This window comes from Antennarius striatus, chromosome 24, assembly GCF_040054535.1.
Source record: "Antennarius striatus isolate MH-2024 chromosome 24, ASM4005453v1, whole genome shotgun sequence".
Classification (NCBI taxonomy): domain Eukaryota; kingdom Metazoa; phylum Chordata; class Actinopteri; order Lophiiformes; family Antennariidae; genus Antennarius; species Antennarius striatus.
In genome coordinates this window covers 3,801,615-3,817,292 of record NC_090799.1, presented here as the reverse complement: position 1 = coordinate 3,817,292, position 15,678 = coordinate 3,801,615, and the positions used below count along the sequence as shown (strand labels likewise).

General features: G+C 42.7%; 1 protein-coding gene across 4 annotated transcripts in view; it reads left to right on the top strand.

Annotated features, from left to right (window-relative positions):
• Positions 1-3,528: 3,528 nt before the first annotated feature.
• The window catches only part of LOC137591134 (peripheral plasma membrane protein CASK), a 29,162-nt gene continuing 17,012 nt past the window's right edge, over positions 3,529-15,678 (top strand). For 2 of the 4 annotated variants that reach the window (XM_068308915.1, XM_068308916.1), the window contains exons 1-2: positions 3,529-4,394; positions 12,200-12,312. In XM_068308915.1, the coding sequence (XP_068165016.1) occupies positions 4,330-4,394; positions 12,200-12,312 (178 nt within the window). In that variant the 5' untranslated portion in view covers positions 3,529-4,329. The remainder of the gene's footprint in view (positions 4,395-12,199; positions 12,313-15,678) is intronic. The other 2 variants (XM_068308914.1, XM_068308913.1) reach the window with 2 other exon arrangements.

Below are 15,678 nucleotides of genomic sequence, written 5' to 3'. Positions count from 1 at the left end.
AATACTTGCCATTTCTTTAAATTATAAGCTATTTATAAATTGTAATATTTTAAATATAGCAAGGCAATCTAAACAAATCAATCACTTGTTCAACCTCTGCAAAAGATGAATGGAAGTGGAAATAATACTCATAACTGACCAATCAGAAGGTGGAATGAATCTAAAACGTCAGTCCACCTTCTTTTGTTTCATTCAGATTGAAATTATAATAAATATCATTAATTTCCACTGAAATTATTTATATTAAAACCTTTGGTTGACCTTCACTTGGTGAAAGGGATGTGAGCTGAGAAAGAAGAGGTTTCCATATTCTCTATTTCTGAAGAGCTGTGAGCTGAAACATAAAATATCAAGATCTGGAAATGTTTCTGTTGATGCCCTGATGAAAACCATGATCCTATAATTGGTGGGTGAGTGACAGACCCTTTTCTGTCATCACCTTTGATGCAGAGTTCTGTTCTGCAGCCATACTTCAATAAAAGACAGAAACCACACATCAATCCTAAGTTTTAACACAACTAAAACCAAACACTGAAGGAGGAATCAAGCTTGTGGGGCAAGATAGAGAGGTGTGGCATCAGCACAGGTTGTCATGACAACTGGCCAGAGGTGGGGTCACTGCAGTCATATCATTGGGAAAAATTATGCTAGTGACAAAAACATCAATAACTCATTATAATTAAGCTAAAAATTCATTATGCAGTAAAAAAATAGTCAAATAAGAAAAGATTTTCCAATTACATGTGATTATATAGACACATGACTTGATCATTTTTCAATTACAAGCCTTTAAACAGTTATATTTTTTCCATATATATTTATATATAATATCCCACATGCAGTACATCAAACTCTAACAGCATCAGTGTCCTGAGGGCAGCCGGTAGACCTGGAGCTCACCTATGGACTGAGGAGGGCTGCAGGTCTGAGGTTGACCTTCTCCTGGTGACATATGGATCTGAACTCAGAAAGAAGAGACCTCCATACTACTTGCAGTGCTCTGAGTTGAAATCTCACAAATAATTAAAGTTCCTCCTGTTTTGTTTTTTTTTTGGCACCAACTCCACTGGAGAGAAGCAAGATAATCATGTATAGTAATCAAATTCTTACTGTATGATGAAGAAAATCAGGAAATTTTGAGCTGAAGCTACAGGAGAACTCATTGTAAAGTGACCTATCTGTGGAGCTTCAAGCACAGTTGTGGTCAAAAATTTCAAGATTTCCTTCAATGTCAGACAAAGAACTGTCAATATATGATGATCAGTGAAAATAAATAAATAAATAAATAAATAAATAAATAAATAAATAAATAAATAAATAAATAAATAAATAAATAAATAAATAAATAAATAAATAAATAAATAAATAAATATACTGTATATAAAACCCTCTACCTCCACACTGGTTCAATCATTGTTGATCACTGTCTCCACAGATAAGGCCAGGTTTCTTTTAGCTAACTGATGCAAGCTACATTCAAATGATTGGTTGATTGATTGATTGATTGATTGATTGATTGATTGATTGATTGAAATACAATGACAAAATGTTTTCTAGGTTGAGTGAAGCAAATTAGATCATCTACAAAGAATTTTTAAAAAATCCATTTGTTAATCTGAGGTACCAAAGGCAAAAGAACACCAAGTATTGTAATTTCTTACTAGATGAAATGAAAATAATTTAGTGTATTGTTTGTTCTGCTTGTAACAAGCTTAAAAACTCATCAAGTCTCCTTCCAAATTGGAATATCAGACGTCATCTATCATCGGTCAATGGTTGGTTAATGGTTGGTTTATGGTTAGTTAATGTGGTTGGTGAATGGTTGGTTGAAAGTTGGTGAATGGGCGTTGGTTGTCAACCAGTGACTTGCTGTCTTTTGTCTGGTGGATAAATGCAGACCTTTAAGTCACAAAGACGCTAAAGCTCGAGAAAACATATAAAAGTTGGAATTGGTCTTAAAATAAAAGCTTCTGATTGGCTGATTGTATTTTTGTCTATTTGAGATTGATAATATTTCATTGCCGAAACCTGAAAATGTTGAAAAACTCATGAATTTGTTGAAAAAACAAACAAAACAAAAAAACACTGCAAAAAACCCCCCCTCAAAAATAATAATTTAAGAAGTTCATTTTTTAAAGTGGAACCACATTTATCTATTCAGTCTAACAAAACGCACAAACCTTTATTTATATAGACATGAGTATGGAGTTTTAGCTTTAACAGAATTCACTCTTCTGGGGAGACGTTCTACAAGATTTTTTCTGACACTTCATCTGGAAGAGCATTGGTGAGGTCAGGCACTGACGCCGGGAGAGAAGGCCTGGCTTCCAATCTTTCCCTGGAACTAAGGGCCCAGGCCAATCTTTGAAAAACAACATCATACCACGAGGACAGCGAACTCTGTGGTTATTCAGTCAACAGTTAGTGATTTTTTATGCACTATGTGCCTCAGCGGTCAGTGATTCCACTTTGTGATTTTACGTGGTCTGACACTTTGTGGCTGAGATGCCGTTCTTCCTAAACACTTTCGTTTCCCAATAAAGCCACTAATGTTTAACTGTGGAGTCAAACAGAAAGGAAACTTCACCAGCTGATGCACAAATACCGCCTGCCTGGCTGACTGGGTGATTTTTATACCAGAATTCGGTAATGAAAAGGTTTTTCCTCATGTTTTTGCTCATCATGTGTATGATTCAAAGCAATAATTCAGACCACTGGTGATGTCTTGGCTTCTACAGATGATTAGATGGTGTCTAAAATGGGGGCAGTGGGAGGTTTGTGGTTCTTTCATCACCTTCAGGGGGGCATCACCAACACATCTCTTATCTTCCCACAAATGAGAAATTTCCACATGTGGCTCCTGCACCCGCAGATTACATGAAAGCACAGACTTAATCCTAACATTATTACACACTAATTGCCTCTGAAAAAGGGCTCCAGAGCCTTTAGCCAATAATACCCATGTAAGAGAAATGAGTAAAGATTTGCTGAATAATCATGCAAATCTGAGTGCGATGAAGATCATAATACCATAATCACTCCAGTCACTGTAACACCGACAGTGGGTTTTATAGGCTATATGTTGATATAAATCATTTTTTTTATGTAGAACCTCCCTAAGGACCCAAGGGATGTGGGGATCACTGGAAATTAAATCCTGCTTTTTTTATACTCTATGAGACAAATTAAATCGGTTTAATTTACAACAGATAGCCAAGCATGTGAGAAATATGCCATTAATATCAGAGGGGATGGTTTAGGGGGTAATACTGCATGTTGAAAGGAGAGGAAAGGCTGACGTAAGGTGATGGGGTTTTGATAGTCGACGCTTGCGCGGGATAGACTGGATGCAACCGTTGGAGGAGATTAGGAAACTGCGCCTAATTCCTCCTCCTGGATGCGCCATTTTGGCTCTAGCGCCGTCGAATTCCATATCGGGTACGCCACGTCCGGCGCCATTTTGGCTCCGGCGAGTCCAGTTTCCTGGACGATGGAGGGAGGAGCCTGGCATTTCTGGAAGTCGGAGGAACAGCCAGTCAAAGCCAGCCAGCATCTAAACCCAGCCGAGGAACTGGATCAGCGGCGGACGAAGGATTGGCTGAGCTGGAATCGTTTGGAATACGATAGAAATTTCAATATTCAGAAACACAGGCGGTTTATGCAACAGAGTAGTCGTCGACATGCACGTAAAGGGCTTGTATTTAGGCTCGGGAAGCTGAACCGTATTGTAGCCGTTCGTATTACGTGTTCGGTGGGATAGGCGGTCCGGGATACGCTGGGTGTGCACACAGCGCAATAACGGCGCGAGCCAACCGGTTATTCCATCGACGGCTACGAGCTAGCCAACCATTTTAGAGCCTCGTTAGCCTGCGGTGAAGACAGCATCTTGGCCGTTGCGGGGAAGTGTCCGTTGATGTCGCTGTTGGAGCCCCGTATCTGGCACTACCTAACAGAAAAATTCAAAGTCGAGACATGTAAAGAGGTGTGTTTTTCCACCAACGAGCGAGGAAATCTCCACGCCCTGCGCTCTGGTCTGTGGTTACTATTTAGCTAGCTCGCTGGCTAAGCTAGCCTACCAGAAGCGTAGCACCAGTGAAGGTGGGGCCGCGGAGTGACAGCCAGCTAATGTGGCTAACCGGCTAGCTTGGACTATTGACTAGCTTCTGGTTTTACTGTCACTGACATTTGGAGCTTTTGAACACCAGGAGCTTGCAGTCTGACAGAAGAGCAACCGTATTTTTTTTGTGTGTGAAAAGAGTTCATCGTTGACACCTTCAAAACCCGTGCTGGTACGATCTCTTGAAGAGGAGAGCATCCTCGTTTACCTAAATGACCATGGCGGACGACGACGTGCTTTTTGAGGATGTCTACGAGCTGTGTGAGGTTATTGGCAAGTAAGTACTTTTATTAGCTATTATGGATTGTGATTATTTGGGTATCTGTCACACAAAGCTGCTGCAAAAGACCATGCTTAATTGCTTTGGTCCTCCCATGTGTAGGCCTGCAGGTTTTTCAAGGGGAAAGTTCACAGTAGGTGAGAGGAGGACTCATCAACGTGCACAAACATTTAATTGCATGTAGGTTTTAACATCGTGCACAAACTAGACACACTGAGCCTGACCTGCACTCCACAGTGACTCTGCATGCCTGTGTTGGAGTGTTGTAGACATTAACTTCCTTGATTGCACATGGTTTTCATTTACTTGTTTACTGAATAGGTTGGAACGCTTCAAAATGCAGCCATATGTCTGCACAAATATGATTTATCGCTGTCGTTGTGGAAAAGGCTCATTCATGTTTTCGCTGATGGTGGCAGTTTGAGAGGCAGGATGTGGAGAAATCATCTGGCTGTACATGAAGGCAGGTTTTGCCTTTTTATTATCCCCGCAGTTTGACAATGCCTACATACAGTTACAGGCTGGCAAGCCATCTTTTTTTTTTGCTACAACGAATAATCTGTGAGAATGGCGGATGCGTGTTCAAGTCATGTGTTATAAAAGGTGTCCTGGAAATTGAAAATTGCCCCAGCATGCATATTTCTTGTGTTGGGTCATCGAAGCTTCTCAAGTGAGGCTGGAAGGCTGACAGGCCCATCACAAGCCTGGGCTGCCAGGCACTCCCCTCCCCCTTGAAAGCTTTCCTCACTGGAGATCTGAGGGTCCATTAAGTTTGTTCTAGGGGAAGAGAGACAGACCCTCAGGCACTGTCCTCTATCCAGAGACTCTGTTGTCCTGGATACTAATTGATGGTTTGTCCTGAACCTTTACCTTGGAGTCCCATTAACCAATATGAGGAACTGCTGGTGAGAGTTGGTGTGGCGGCAGTGCAAATTAACTTTATGGTTTAATTTGACCTTCCAAATTGGTGCAGTAAACACAGAGGAGTGGAAAAATTGTGTGAAACAAGGAAAAATGTGTTTTACTCTGCTTAGGTCTGGTTCAGTGTTGAATTTTTGTTGTTTGTTAGTAGTTGAACCAACCGGAAACTGTATAGCATGTAGAGACATGAACCAGATGTGTGTTGCCTGCAGCATTAAACATCAAAATACATTACTTGCTAATACCTCATGTGTGTAGCGCTTGTGCATGGTATGATCACACAGTTGGTTTATATGTGAAAGCACACAAGGACAACTCACCACTTGTTGTTTGCACAGTGGCAAGTGTACAAATGAACACACACTCCAGCTAGGTCAGTAAAAGAGTAGTGCACGAGTGGCGATAATCTGGAGTCCATCTTAAACCCCAGTAAAGAAGCCAGATGCCACATTTATGTCACGGTAAAGACCAGCGAATGCCTCTTAGCCTGTCAGGCCTTTTGTGAAACTGCAGTTGATGTATTAAGTGTGTCCTGGCGTGCCGGGATGTGTTGCAGGAAGATGGGGAGTATCATTTTTCCTCAGCATCAAGATGGGAGGGGAAGGGAGGCAGAGGCAGATCAATGGAGACGAGTGGAGTAGGGGAGAAGGGATTGGGTTGGCCCTGAGGCTGTGGATATAAATAATGCCAGCAGACATTGACTGCAGCACTCTGCGTCTCCCGCTTTAACCTCACGTTTTACTGTCCGCACCACTGGAGGTAGTAGACAACATGGCAGAAGGCAGATTCCTCCAGTCCTTAATTACACTGACAGAAACATAAAATTTCATAGAATATATTCTGGCGTGAGAATGTAAATGATTTGTAAGGTTTAACAAATTGGTACCTCTGACTTACTGAAGACGTCAGGTTAAGATTTTGAGTTCCTCCTGCTGACAGGATTGTCAGTTCTAACAGAATATACTACAATGCTGCTTAGTACTGAGTTGTCGTGGCGATTGCTTTTCTTTATTACAGACTTGCTGCTGTTTTATGTCTTTGTGTTTCTTCTTGACCTTTGACCGCAGCTCATTTCAAGCTTGTCCATAAACCCTATTATCCAGTCCCTCCCTGCTTCCGACCTCTATTGTTGCTCGCAGAAGTAGTCTATTATTGTCCCTGATCGGCTTGTGTCGGAGAGGAGCAGCCTGCCTGGGTGGGATTGGGAGTGCTGGGGAAGCCACTGTGTTCCAGTGATCATTTCCTTTAAACTGGCATTGTAAAGAAAGCCACGCTCGGAGTGAATTTCTGCGGAAATATCCACAGTAATTTCCCAAAATATTCCAATGCTTTGATTTGACATGAATGAAATCCATCCAGTCTTTATCAAAAGACCCCACCTAAGACAATTGCTTGAGATTGTGTGAATGGTACTGTAAACGGAAACCCTGCTGCAAGTTCTTGTTTAATGTGTTTGAAAGGTCATCTGATAGAAGACAATATTAGACAATATTATTATTTCTTCCTGTAAATTATTGCCTTTAGTGACAAATAGAGCATCTTTAAATGTCACGCCTGTTTGGCAGCATTATCAGATTTCTTTCTTTAGCTGAAGTTTGTCCACCAGTTTGAAGTCATTTTATATGGGCATCTCGTCGATCATCTGTGTGTGAAACCACTCATGAGTTCTGCTCACAACCAGGGCTCCTTGTCCTCAGTGAGATACAGTATGAGTGTTGCGTTCAGGAGCCGCATGGACATTTCCCTTCTTTACACACCTGCCTGAAACAATCTAGATCCTCAAAATAATCCGTTCATATCAGTCAGGTGGTTAGCTTGACCAGGACTGCTCTGGATCAGAAAAGATTTCCAAAGAGTTTTAAATAATTATGGTCTGTGCTGTGAGGCCTTTTTTGTAACCTTATGTGAAGCCACTTCGTAATTCCCATTGGTTCCGAGGGCTTTGTGAACCTCGGCAGGAGGATGATGACTCGCTGCTGAGCAAAGCTTGAGAATTAGAAACTGTGGTGTAGAAGAGATGTGTTATATCTACTCAGGCATTGTTGAGTCTAAGTTCTAGACACACGTTCAAGGTTTAATGATGATATTTGTCCAGACAGTTTTTTTAATGCATTTCTCTAAATACTGCAACTGTAATCCCTTAAAGGTGACGATATTGCTCACAAACTAGCTCTTGCTGTGTTTATTTCTGCTTTTAAATCTAACCATATCAAGGAAACGTTTCCAAATATAGATTCATCTAAAGACCCTTCCATCATGCAGCCCCATGTTGAGTTATGCATGGTAACGTCATGTGCTAAGATGATTACATCAGTATTAATGCGCAAAGAAAAAATCAAGATTCATTGTCTCCTTTCATTGCTTTCTACCACTTATTTTCCCTGAAGCATGTACTTCTGCAACGCTGTTATTGAGAGCTCAGCAAGGTTTCTGAATTGAATGCAAGCATTCATTAATACCTGAACTTTTTGAAAATAGGTTCCACCTTTTGATTCTTGAGGCCTTTGAGTCGCATGGCAACAGCTGAAGCTGCGCACAACTACGTGGTGTTGCTCCGAAGGGGGTCTGATTTTTCTCGGGAATGTAAACGCTCTTTAAACTCTCAAGCGATTATGCTACTCTCATTTGAGCAGAGGGAGATGAATCCGATCGGATGTCGATCGGATTGTTAGACCGGATCAACCTGGGTGAAAGACGACACAAGTGATTGAATGGGTGTGAGCAGAGCAGCCGCTCTTCATTAGGTGTATGGTTAGTCAATGTGCTGATGGTGGGGTGTAAATAAAAGGCACTAACTAGTCCCATAAGCCTCTTTCAGATATCTTAGCTCTCAATTTAGTTAATTTGTGTGTGAGCTTCTCAGTTATAATAGAACTGAGTTTGCTGAAGCTCTGATTGGGTCGCAAATCTCTTCACATCATCCCTGAGGCGTTCGTTAGAGTCACGAATATTGGAATGTGCAGCCTTCTCCGAACCAATGAAGTAATCAGTCCTCCGGCTTATTCCAGTTTGGGTAATTAAATCACTGGGACATTTGAATCAGCGATTGTTTTAAATCTCAGTTTTCCATTGATTTGTTTTCTAGTTCCTCCCCAAACAGATATAATCACCAGCAAATCTCACACAGAAAACTTCATTGCAGGAGAAAGACTTCTTCTTTTTAACAATTCCATCGTCACATATGTTCTAATCACTCATTTCAAATCTGGTTTCATTTGAATTTGATCATAACCTTGAAGGGTTAATACTCATATTAATCATAATTTTGTTAAATAGTCATCAGGGTAGTGTGCTAGTTTGCTGTGTCGCTCTCTGAACTCCTGCTGGGATCCATCGAGTGTGACATCGCTGAACGTGCCACCTTCTTTGAGGGATGTCTGCTTCTTTAGAATATATTGTTGCGTGTTTGCTGTGATATCTGTGCCAGATTGTGTTTTGTTTTTTATTTTTAAAAAAAAAATCCCTTTCCTATTTTGTCTTCTTGTCCTGAACATGCTCCTTTGAGCTCCTTGCACTCAGCATATCAATAGTTGTGAATGGTTGATGTATAAGCAGAGGCCAGACTCGACCGGGTGTTTAAACAAACCTGGATCCTCTTTTAGAATCGGAGGAGAGGATTTTCTTCCAAAGAACCTCCGCAGGGTATCTTACGCTCTCAATTTCAGTTTGTGAGCGGAATACTAATTTCCTGCGCTCATAGTCACGGTGTTGTTTCTCTCATTTGCATTGGAAGCACTTCAGATTATTGTTGCTTTGAGATCCACAGACTACATTTGAACTGTGGTGAACTTTTTTCCAACCCAGAAATGAGATCAGCAGCTTTGCATTTGAGCTTCGTTTGGGCAGCGGGACAAACGGCTCTTATGTTGGGGTTTCAATCACCCTTTTCACTCTATTTCTCTTCTGTCTGGACCGCTTTGTATTCAGACACCACCGACTCCCTGAACTCCTACTCTAACTTGCTAATCAATTCAAAAATTGAACCATCACAAACTTGCGTTCCCTTATTTTGGCTTTTTTTGCCACTAGCATGACTTTGTTGGTCATCAAGTTACATGTTGCTGCAGGCAAAATACAATTACTTGAAGGTTTTAGATAAGATCCAGGAACGACCCCAGATGACGTTCCTGTTTTTTCAGCTGTACAAACACCCCACCCCTCCTATTTTTTGGGGGGAACCAGCTCACTGGGTGAATTATGCTAGCTGTTTGCCACAGCTAAAGAGCAAAATGCTGCATCAAGCTAAGATTTTCTTTCTCGGGGGATCGGTCATAGTGATGTTGAGTCTGCAGCTGTAGATGAGTCTTGTCCTTGTTAGGAATATGGGGTAGGCTTTGGCACTTGGCCAGCATGGATGGGTAAAAATGGAGCTGACACCCATCCAGTAGTCATTTTAGATCGGACCAAGAGCTGAAATGAGCTGAGGAGCATCCTGTAAAGATCGCCACTTCAGGCTAATGTTTGATGGCTGCTGCTGTCGGATGTGAGCCACGTGTGGGCGTTTTGTATGAACCACTCAGCACAGCTGCGGTGATGTCAGTGTGGCGTGGGGCCACACCGCTTCCTCTAACACGCACACACATGTGCACAGACGCACACATGCACACTTTCTCTCCCTCTTAGTCTCTTTCTCTCTTACACTTACTTGCTCTCCCATAATGCCTCTATAATAGCTACTGTACATGGCTGAATGGCCATTTAATTTTTATTCCAGATGATGAGATGAATTGCATTCAAATTTATTAAATTAAATGGCGGCCCCTGCCCCCCCCTCTTGTGCAATACACTACTGTATTGTAGAACATCCTTGACTCCGCACTATTCCCTCGACCTGATAGCCAAGATTACAAATGGGGTTGATGCATAAAATGTGGCAGGTTCACCCGACCCCACCTCATTGCTTAATGGAGGTAATGAGTTTTATTGACACACATTAGATCGCTGCCAAGACGGCTTCGCCATCACTGCATCATCCGTTTCCTGATGGTTGCACTTTCTGTATGAACAATCCCAATGCGCCGCCGCCGCCGCCGCCGCTCGCATGTGGATTTGGAGCTGTTGTAAGGCTGGATCATGTGTGTCAGAAGTCCCATCATACACCCAAGAAGCACCCTAATCCTTTGAGGCCCTCATTTTAATGGGACAGGGCAGCACAGCTGCCGCAGTGCATCAACCCAGGAGGTCATAGGTCAGTGTGGCTGTCAGATCATCTGCGGGATTCCTGCAAACTCGGAGGGGAACACTGTTGTTTTTTCCTGCCCTCCCGACGTGGAGCGCGCACACGCTGCTTCCATTTGTTTGTGTTGGTTAATCATTGCAGCAGATGTGAGGCCCAAATGTGAAAGTGAATCAGCTGCAGCTCCCAGACTCCCAATCTGCGCTGACGCTCGAGGTGCTGCTTCGTCACAAGCTCTTCTGCTAATTCTGTGCAACAAACTTTAACAGCGACCACGTCTTTTTTTTTTTTAACTAAGTGGTGGGTTGTTTTGTGTGTGTCTGTATTTGTGTGTGTGCGCATGCAGTTGTCGTCTGTGCTTGTGTATAAGTGTGTGCTTCGAATAGCTTTGGTTCCGCCTCTGAAGATTGTAGAGCTGAGAGATGTAGAGACAGCTGTGACACGGCAGGGGAGTGTGTGTGTGTGTTTATGTGTATATATGTGTGTATGTGTGCACGTGTGTGTGTGCAAATGAGCGAGCGAGCAACTTTCAGTGGGTCAGGAGATGTAAAACATCCAAATGTCTCTGCCTTCAGTGTCTGCACACACACTATGTTCCTGATTTAATCTTGTGCGTGCGTGTGTTTGTGTAAATGTATGTGTGTTTGTGCTTTACAAGACAGTTCAGAATAAGGTGTTAGTTGGCATTCACTTAACCTTTGTGTTCATATGTAAATATTTGTGAAAGTCCAAGGTTGTAGACAACAAATGTGTTCGGTTATAACTAGTAGTCGAGCAATCTGACTTCTTTACTTACAGATGAAATAACCACATCAATGAATTGACTAATTATTTATTCATTTTATATTAAGTTCTCTGTCGATTTTTCACTTAATTCAGAAAGTCAAAATATTGTGGGAAAAATTCTCATCAGTTCTGAACATGAACTGATGAGTTTTTAATCACCTCATAAATTTACCAACACAAGGCTGGCAGTTATAAAAAATAAGAAAATAGCTAAGAAATCAAATAAGAAATATAGGAAATGGCTAAATTCTAATAAAATACAAATCACAGTTTCCTTCAGTTTACTGGTGTATCAGATCAAGCAGACAAACTAATGTATGGAATGTGTGAACTGAACTAAATCTTCCAATTCAGCTCATTTCACGACCTGTGATCGGGTAATTGAGTTGTGCGATCAACACGCCCTAGGCGGTGTTTCACTTCCCCTATTAATCCTGATTGGTTCAGCCTTGAGGTTTTGTTTAGCCCGGACTGCGTTCACCTTTTTAAAACGACACAAATTCTTAAAAAACTGCACCCATCCTGTGAGGCTGGACAGGAAAACTTGCTTTATAACTTCCATATGCGACGTAACCTTCGAATATCTGCCAGCTCATTTTTCTAGAAATAACCGTGGTGGTGTAGGCCACCCTCGCTCAGGTCTCTATAATAAAGCTTTTATTTTAGCCTTTACAGCTGTGCAGCACACCGCTACTCTGTAATTCCCACTGGCACGAACAGAGACGCTCCATACTCTCAAAAATGGCTCCACGGCTGCCCGTCAGCTGTGGCCGCTGTAGACATGTGTTTCTGCTCAGTGCCATCTCCGTCTGAAACTGAGCAACCATGTTTCAGATTTGTGTCTGCGATGTTTTTTTTCCATCTTCTTCTTTATGTCTGCGGCTATTTAACTATGTGTGTGTCTGTTCTTGTGTTGCAGGGGTCCCTTCAGCGTGGTGCGGCGCTGCATCAACAGGGACACGGGCCAGCAGTTCGCCGTAAAGATTGTCGATGTGGCCAGCTTCACCTCCAGCCCCGGCCTCAGCACGGAAGGTGAGCAGCAGACCCGCTTTAGACTGGAGATGCGGTTACCCTGTTTGTCCTAGTGGCATCCTCTTATCCCGATGCCCATCTGGGAGTCAGAGGATTTACTCTCTAAAACTGATTTGCATCTTTAATCGAGACTCCAGGTAGTATATCTTACATTTTGAATACCGCGTAAAAATAATAGCGCCGTTCCACAACGTGAAAAACAGATTTCCAATCTAAACCCTTGTTTTAATTGGGGGTTAAAATAAATGCTTAGAATCATCTGCAGACGTTGGTGTCGGATGTGACGTGCACACACACACACACACACACACACACACACACACACACACACACACACACACACACACACACACTATATATATATATATGACATTCTGTCACACATATGTGTGGCGCAACATATCACATGCTGCCCTCAGATGAATCATATGCTGTTTGGTGTGTGTGTGTGTGTGTGTGTGTGTGTGTGTGTGTGTGTGTATTGAAGCATGGCATGTCTCACCATGTGGTTTTGTGCCTCATCATGCTGGGGTCCATGTTAGAGAGAGGGGTTGTGTGTGTGTGTGTGTTTGTGTTGGCGTTCGCTGCGTGCCATCTGCGATGCACCAGTCAGAGATTAGCCCGGTAGCCAATAACAACAAGACAAGGAAATAACCCAAGGATGGAGGAAGCAGATTTACACCAGCGATCCCCAGACAGAGGCAATGGAGATTTCATCACGTCATTGTCATGAGAATGAATTTATTTTCCTACAAAGCCTAAATAAACCTGGAACAGTTTGGAGTAAAGTCGTTGATCTCCTGTGTAGCCCATGCCGCCGCAGGGCTGGCTAATATTTGCTGAAACACACTTTGCTTATCTATTCCCAGTTTCTGGGTCAGTCTGGTTGTAAGAAGGGTTTGTTTAGATTTAAATATAATCCTTATTTCTTTTTGAGTTTACGTTTGATGTTTTTCTTTAATTAAATTAAATCATTGAATCGTGGGTATTAGCTCTTTGAGAAGCACAGCGGATAGCAAATTAGCAATGGTAAAATTTGCAGCTGCAGCTCAGAAGGAGCGGTTGTTAAAATGCAGGAAGGTTAACGGTTGTCTTTAGTATGCTAAATGCAACAAACCTGCAAAGCCCATCCTGAGACGTTTTTGTCGTCTGTCAGAAATTGGACGTCTAAACCGAGCGGCATAGAGATTTTACCTATTCCACACATAATTTCAGCGGCAGAGAGCAGAATTCTGAACACAAAATGTTGATTTTTATTTGACATGAGCGATGTGAAAGCACAACTGTAATAGAAATAAATGAAATTATTGGGTGATGAGGTAATCAAGGCTCCTGCTAATTAGCCTTACACTTCTACCTGTGTCTACCGACATGCTGCGTCCATCAGTTTGCACAAAATTAGAAGAAGAAGAAGAATTAGCTAAATTAGCTAAATTCCACAGATAAGAGGGAGAAGAGTCAAAGAAGTTTTCAGATTAGCACTAAACGTTCAGGCTTACAGTTTTTCTGTAAATCAATGATCATTCTTATCGACACAAAGGCCTCGTGTCGTTTGCCAGCTGATGGAAAGATGGAAGATCGCTCAAGTTGAAGCAGGAATAGACTTGGCCTGAGATGAAAAGAAACATCCTGGTCCTCGACAGCCTGGAAGTTGGGCAGGAAAGGCCGGCAGCTGATTGGTTCTAGTAATTTATGGCGTGTGTCTGCCCGAGAGGGGGAGCACAGAGGAAGTATGTTCTAACAATTCAGTTGTTTTAACGTTTATTTTAGTATGGAGTCTGTTTAACTTCTCATACTGACGGGGACCAAACCTTCGTTTGTAGTTAGAAATTAGAAGATAGTGTGTTTCCCCACTTTGCCGCTCGGGGTGTCCGGGTGGAGAACTGGACTGAACCAGGTTGAGAGCTTTTGTCTTCTGGAACCAACAAACTCGAGCTTGTTAAAGAATCTGTCGGCGTAAACACTGGTGAAAAGAAAGGAACTGCCACAAGCCAAGAAACAAACGTTCGCCGTTGCGTATGGACGTATCCGTGTGCAAGCGAGCGAGAGAGCAAATGATTAATGGCGTAATTAAGAGTTTGGGAGTATCGAACCCTTTCGGCCTGTTTTGTAGGATTTAATAGAGATTAATGTGGAGGCTGGACTGGTGAGCACTTTCAGTCGACATTAAAGGTTTATGGATGTTGAATTTCAGGGACAGGGATGGCGCGGCTTGTTTTAATGTTGGTTGGATAAGTACGACTAAACGAACACCAGCCTCTTTGACTCTGTCAGCTGCAAACGCTCTTTCCTCCAACGACCAGCAGTGAAATGAGTTAACGTGACATCACACAACCTGGATTGAAGGAATTGATTCCAGTCTCTCCCCCTCAGTCTGATGGCTCATTGCTGCGTGGACACTGGGTAGTATTGTTAATTTAAAGAAAAGATCCGAGGCGAGATGGACCGAGGGCGGCCGTACAGAGGAGAGAGGAAGAATGACCGCAAAGAACAGTAGAATGGGGGGCTCTGTAGTGGGCACACAGCGTCATCTCTCTCTCTGTTGCATAATGAGGTTGGTCTGTCACGACGCGACCAGCGCGCACACACACAAAAATCAACTTTCAGATGGGGAGTGGAGTGTGTAAATGAGCTTTTAATGGAGTGAGGAGATCAACAGCAGCACATTGTGTTAGTCAGCCGTCCGCAGCAGGTGTGTGTGTGTGTGTCTACTCGCTTGTCTCTCCAGCGGTTGGTCTTTCTGTTTCCTGTAAAGGCCGGACGCGTTCCCTTTCTCCTTGTCGTTTAAATTGAGTGTGTGTTTGCGGTGTAGATGTGCGCCAGTCACGTTGGGAATTAGAAATGGTTTTCACATGTGAAACGTGGACAGTTCTTCATGGTTTGCTCAGCATCTGGTAATGAATGTAGATGCTGCGCTCAGCAGCTCCCTCTGGTGGCGGAAACGAGCCGGCCACATGCGCGGGCGTCGTCACAGAGGGCCATAATGTGATTTGACGAAGCGCCGACCAAGCACAAATGAGCTTCTCAGCCGAGCAGATTCTCGTTTTCTCACCCAGAGGTTGTCTGATGTTTTCATAAATTATGATTGGTTCATATTTGTTTGGTGCAATCTCATCCCGGCGCTCTGTGGGGATATGACACAAAGCCGACTTCTGACCCTCAGCGCTGACATTAAATAGTTTGAAAATGAAGAATGGGAGGTGGTTCAGTACGAAAGACTGGAAGCACTGATGCCTCATTATTTCAGAAAGGCCAGTAAGACACACAAAAAGGATTTCACCATGCAGCTAACACATGATTACTCACAGTGTGTATATTTGTGCAGCTACTTATCTGTAAAGAAATCAGCTATTGAGCTCTTGTTCA